The following is a 6,000-nucleotide window of genomic DNA, read 5'->3' as shown; positions in this document are numbered from 1 at the left end:
TTCTTTCAGTGTGTGTGTGTGTGTGTGTGTGTGTGTGTGTGTGTGTGTCTGTCTGTCTGTGTAGATACAGGTGCCCACTGAAATCAAAGAAATGCCAAAGATTAGAAACACATATTGTACACTCCCTGAATGTGTGTAGGATACTGCCTGATTTTGGTAAAGCCCATTTTGACTCTATGACTTTCTGAGCTATGCTTTTGGTGTGGTTACTTTGTACTCATGATTCTCGGTTTCCTTAACTATGAAATGGGAACATCACCCACCATACTCAGCATCACCCACCTTTGCTATTTAGTTACTGACTTTGCTTTTACTTGTGCCCAATTTATTCATCGTTCAGACTGATCATTTTAAAATGTGAATTAGGTCACGTCACCCATGTGTTATAACCCTCCAGTGGTTTCCCATTACTTTTATGTGTAATCTAACCCGTAGTCTACAGCACCTTCCGTGATCTGGCCCTTGCCTCTCTTACTGCTCTTTTCTTCGTCTGTGTCTCTTGCCACTCAGGTTTCTTTCAGGACCCCTATGGACCAAGCCCTTTTTTCTTGCTTAGGTCCTTTACATACCTTTAGATTGAACCTGGAATGCTTTACTCCCACTTTTTGTGTCATTCTTCACCATACCTTGACTGAGATCTTCTATGATTATGCCAATCTACATAAGCACGCCCCACCCCATTATTCTCTCCTGCATCATCTATCAACTTTCCTTCTAGAAATGATGAATCTGTACTTTTACATCTATTTATCTGTTTGTTTGGGGACCGTTGCCTCTGCTGGATGGAAAGCTCTTAGGAGGGCAGGTACCACACCAAATGTCCTCACCCTTGGCTGGTTAATGTCTGGTAGTTGTACGGTGCTAACAACCAGAGGCTGTTCAGTGAGTATGCACTGAATGAATAGATGAAATATTGAATGAACACATGAGCCAGTGATTGAACATGAGGGAATGCACTTGGTAGAGCTCTGTGCAAATTAGGTACATTTATTGTCAGGTGGATGATGGCTTATTCACTCATCAGAGTATTTATTGGGAACCTACGCTGTGTCAAGAACTCACTGAAGTGCAGGTGACTCTATGTGTATCATCTAAAACAAAGCATCTAAAGAAGTAGAAAGGCTGAATTCCCATAAAGGTCGGTGCGACTCCTGATTCCATACAAGGATGTTTGTAATCTCACTGTCGTCATAAAGCCAGTCCTGTGACTCTGAGTTGCTATGCATGGATTGTGGTCATTGTAATGGAACCGGAGTGGAGCTGAGCACCTCTCTCTCCACTCCTCATCCCCTGCCTGCAAGCGTATTTATATAATCATCATTACTGCTAGTCCACGAGTACTTTATACATACTGAAAATATACAGAAAGGTCAGAAAACCAGAAGGAATAAAAGTAGGGAGGGAGGAGTCATCCTGTGTTCGACCACCTAGAAATTACTGCTGATAATATTTTGTTGCATTAAGATTATTAGAACAGCATTGAGATGCTGCTATAGATACAGTTTTGAATATGACTCTTTCACTTAACATGATAGCTAATGCATTCTTCCCTAAAATTTAGTAATCTTTATAAGTATTTTTTTTATAAAAACTGCCTACCATTCCACTGAGCAGGTTAACCTTAGGCCAATTCATCATTCTCCTATCACTGAATATTAGTGTGCTTATAACATTTCTACCTATGTATGGTTTCATATTTACAGTGATAAAGCTGAGGATGCAGAATCTGCAATTTGAGGGTCTAGACTAGGTTAATCATGGGTCTTAGCAACATATTGGAATGACTGGTATTTATCCATCCATACAGACATACGTACATTAGACTACATATGTTGACCACCATGTAAGCAGATAAGCAGGGACATGAAGTGTTCAGATTTAGGTTTGTGGTTGAGCCTTCCTGGCAGCTGGGTGGAGGAGGAATGAGGACCACCAGCAGACTGTGATGTTGACAAGCATGTGAGCCCAGGGGCTACGGAGGTTCCCTATGAAGCAGAAGCCCTAAGGCTTGAGATAGGGTTCCTCCACTCTAGCTTTCAGGTAGCCAAAGTATAGTGATTCTTCTAGGAAAGAGGTATTGGAAGGACCGTTGCATCTTGAGAAATAATGGGCTGGGCTGTGACATTTCTTGACATTTTCCCCTTCCAGTCCCTCTGTAGGAGTTGCTCAGATTTACAGAGTTTTGGGCTCGCTCGCCCTTGTACATGAGGAGAGGGCTTATCCCCCTCCCTTCCCAGCAACTGTCTCCTAAACAGGAGCCAAGTCTGGAGAACAAATAGGATCCCAGAGGCTGTTGTGGCTAAAGGGAGATTGAATCCAGATACATAAGACCCCCTAGTTGATAGGGAAAGCCACCGTAATATTCTACTTCTGGGGCTGGGCTGGTCCCATTGAGGGATTGGCTTGCCCCTTGGAAAGCTGCTAAAATGAATTAGATGGCACGGTTAGGAAACCGTTTTTGACTGTAAAATCAAAGAGTGACTCATCCAGCCCCAGAATGTCAGGGCTAGAAGATTCTTCAGGCATCATCTAGTTCAGCCCACTCACTTTCAGGTGAAGGAACTGAACCACGCCTTCTTCCTATTTAATACCTAGGATACTGGATGCTTTCTGCATGTGGTAGGTACCTGACAGATACTGTTAAAAGAATAAAATTTGAGGTCCAGTGGGGCAAAAGATTTTCTCACAACCACACCTCAGATCTTCAAGGGAACTTTAAATGATCGATGAAATGAAGATGAGTGCAGGTAGTAAGTTGATTCTGTTGATTCTGGGCTGCTTAGAATTAAAGTGCATCCCCCATCAGAACAGAAGCCACTTAGGCCCAAACAAGGCCCTCGTGGGCAATGGGGAAGGATTTCACTCATGGTCATATTTTGGAAGCTCTGGGAAAGATAGGGAAGATTGGAGAACATAGATTGGTTGTAACCGCCGCCTTTGGCTTAGTCAAGCCAGGGACTCATTCAACTGTTCCTAAGTCGGTGCATTTTCCTTCTTTCCTTGGCCTCCTAGAGAATTGGGACCAGCATGCGACCTTTGCCTGGAAGGGAGAATCCTGGTGCAATATGCCTTCAACGCCTCCTCCCCGATGCCCTGTGGCCCATCAGGACACTGGAGTCCTCGGGAAGCAGAAGGTAAGCCAGCCTGGAAGCTGTTTTGCTGGTTGGGTGTGCAAAGAACGCTTTCGATGTAGTTGGAGTTTTACGATTTTAATGGTCTTTTTCATGTACTATCTCATTTGATCTGAAGATCGCCCTACAAGGCCAGTATTTTTTTTTTGTCTTTTTTTTTCCCTCAGCTTTATTGAGGTATAATTGACATACAACACTGTGTAAGTTTAAGGAGTGCAATGTGATGATTTGATACGTGTATGTATTTCAAAGTCACCACAGTAAGGTTAGTTCACACATGCGTCACCTCACACTTCTGTTGTTTTATTTTTTTTTTGGTGAGAACATTTCAGATTTCCTCTCTAAGCAGTTTTCAATACAGTATTGTTAACTATAGTCACCATGCTGTGTATTAGAACTCCAGAATTTATTCATTGTATCAGTAGGAGTTTGTACCCTTTCCCCTACATCAAGGCCAGTATTCATGCATTTGTTCACCCCAAGTCTTTGGAGCGCCTGCATTGTCCTAAGCATGCCATGCCACTTTACGTATGAAGAAACAAATTCCCTGAGGTATTAAGTAAGTGCCCAAGGCCACACACCTGATAAGACACAGTATGTGTATGTTTATATATGCCCCAGACCCTGACAGCTTGTGAGGGCATAAATAAACAAGGTCACATTAGAATCAATACACATCACTAGCCTTTGATTCTTCTACAGTTACTTCTGGGGTACCCAGGGCCTTCTTACATGTGCCACAACTCTTCCTCTCGGTTTCCTTCCATGAAACCTCCTTTGCAGGATCCATTTATCCGCAAGGCACTAGAAGGAAGCACCTCATGACTGCCACGGTTGCGGCTCCACCCACGACCAGACCTTCTCTGCACAGGGAGGTCTCCCAGGCCTCCCCAGGAGCCAACCATCTCTGTGCTACCTTACAGTACAGCTCACTGCCCCTCAGTTTTCTAGAGAAATTAAGAAACTGCCTTTCACCCAATGCTTTGTTGCACTGTCGCTTGGCCCTGAAAGAAGAGAGCTTGCAGCTTAGAGACTCTCATGGAAAATTGTCTATTCCGTCTCCTCCTGCAGTGTCTCTTTCTTTGGGGCACAGGTCTGGTCCCTGAAGCCAGGCTGGCGGAGCTCCCGCATTCTTCTCTCAGTCCTCCGTCTCGCCCTCCGTTGCCTTCAGAGACTTCCACTTAGAAGCCCCGTCTCTGTCCTTCGTTCTGCTATGCAGGTCAGCTCCTGCCAGCTGTCTTTGGGTGGGGACCCCAGTCCACCAGAGGGAGCAGAATCTGACTCCTCACTGAGGTTCAGTGAGAACTCCCCCGTCTCCCTTTATATTTTTAGAAAGAAGGTTGAAAAAGAAAAAGCCAGAGATAGAATAAAGCAAGGGAGAGGGATCAGAGAGAAAAGTGAGGGAGAAAAATGACAGCGCTGTGTCTGTTATCTTCTAAAATAGCTTAAAATAAAAATGAGAGTCGAACTGGGGAACTCTAAACAAATTCATCCGGAATGTAAAGCCAGTGGGATGCCTGGGAGAAACCCTTAGCTCAGCCTCGCAGAATCACAGGCTGTCAGACGTGGAAGGGACGCCTGGGGTCACCCAGCCCCAGGTCCCCCCGCCCCCACCGCCGGGCAGGAATCCCCTGTGTGCCTTCCCTCACCGAGGCTCTCCCAGCACCAGCTCGTGTATTTCCTTGGCCTTCCCGTTCTAGCTCCATCTGTGAGAAAGTTCTTCCTGAAATCTGCAGTGGTAACTTTTTCACCCAAACCGAACCCACGTTGGGTTCTCACAGAAGAAGGTATGGGTCTCTTCCATGCCAGGAGTGAACCCATCTCATCTCTGCCCACCGGAGGGACTGTGCTGGGCACACAGACTGGGCAGAGCTGACTGTCTAATAGGGGAGCCAGATGAGTACGCGGGCGATCACCATGGGGTGTGATGAGGCTTGTGCTGCGTAGGGGACCTCACCCCGAACTGAGACTCACGCCACCCCGGAAATGTTAACACACCAGTGAACAAGGTACATTTAAGAATGTGAGAGAAGTTGGATATGTTTAGAGCACTGGTTTTCTCAGTGTGATCTGGAGGCTTACGGGGTTCCTGAGACTTTGTAGTGTGTCCTCCAAGTCCAAAGGTATTTTCATAATAATGCTCTGCCACTGTTGACCTTTTTCACGCTCATTCTTTCCTGAGTGTACAGTGGAGCTTCCCAGCAGCTGCGTGGCATGCGATGTTTTACTGCTCTCATAGCTAATGGGACACATACTTATGTGTTCTTGTGTTTTAAGGTTTCTCAGTTTTAATCCACAGTGTGGTAACGACTAATAGATATAATGTACATAAACAAAAGCTCTTCAATAATGGGGTAAGAACTTAAATGGGTCTGGAGTATGAAAAGGAAGGTGTGGGTGAGGGAGAGGTTGGACTGGGGTGATATGTGTAATGTCCGGATGAGGATGGGTTTGGATTATTCTGAGGGCAGTGAGGAGATGCCACGTGCCTTGGCAGGTGCCTGGAATATGGTGAGGAGTGCTTGTGAGAAAGATCGTCTGGGCTGCTCTGTGGCGAAGAGATCAGGGGAGGAGTGGATGGGGGAAAGGGCGCATCCAGGTGGCTGTTTCAGGAATCCAGCAGACAGATGGAGGTGGCCTGGATGAGGTCAATGGCGGTGATACTGGAGAAGAATCAATGGAATTGAGAGAGATTTGGAAGCAAGAAGTAGCAAGACTCTACCCTGAGATGTTTTTGGCTAAAATCATCTTGGTTTGTTCTACCGCTTGAACGAAAGAAAGAATTTCCTGGTATCTCCCCAGACCTCCATCCAACCAAACTGTCAATTGGTTAGGTCTGTTCCTGGTTCATCCCTGATCCTCTTCAAGC

General features: G+C 45.6%; 1 protein-coding gene across 1 annotated transcript in view; it reads left to right on the top strand.

The window, feature by feature from the left end:
- The window catches only part of PAPPA (pappalysin 1), a 267,788-nt gene that overhangs the window by 73,551 nt on the left and 188,237 nt on the right, over positions 1–6,000 (top strand). The window contains exon 6 of the mRNA XM_024126382.2: positions 3,013–3,134. Within this exon, the coding sequence (XP_023982150.1) occupies positions 3,013–3,134 (122 nt within the window). The remainder of the gene's footprint in view (positions 1–3,012; positions 3,135–6,000) is intronic.

This window comes from Physeter macrocephalus, chromosome 9, assembly GCF_002837175.3.
Source record: "Physeter macrocephalus isolate SW-GA chromosome 9, ASM283717v5, whole genome shotgun sequence".
NCBI lineage: Eukaryota > Metazoa > Chordata > Mammalia > Artiodactyla > Physeteridae > Physeter > Physeter macrocephalus.
This window is presented reverse-complemented; position numbering and strand designations above follow the sequence as displayed.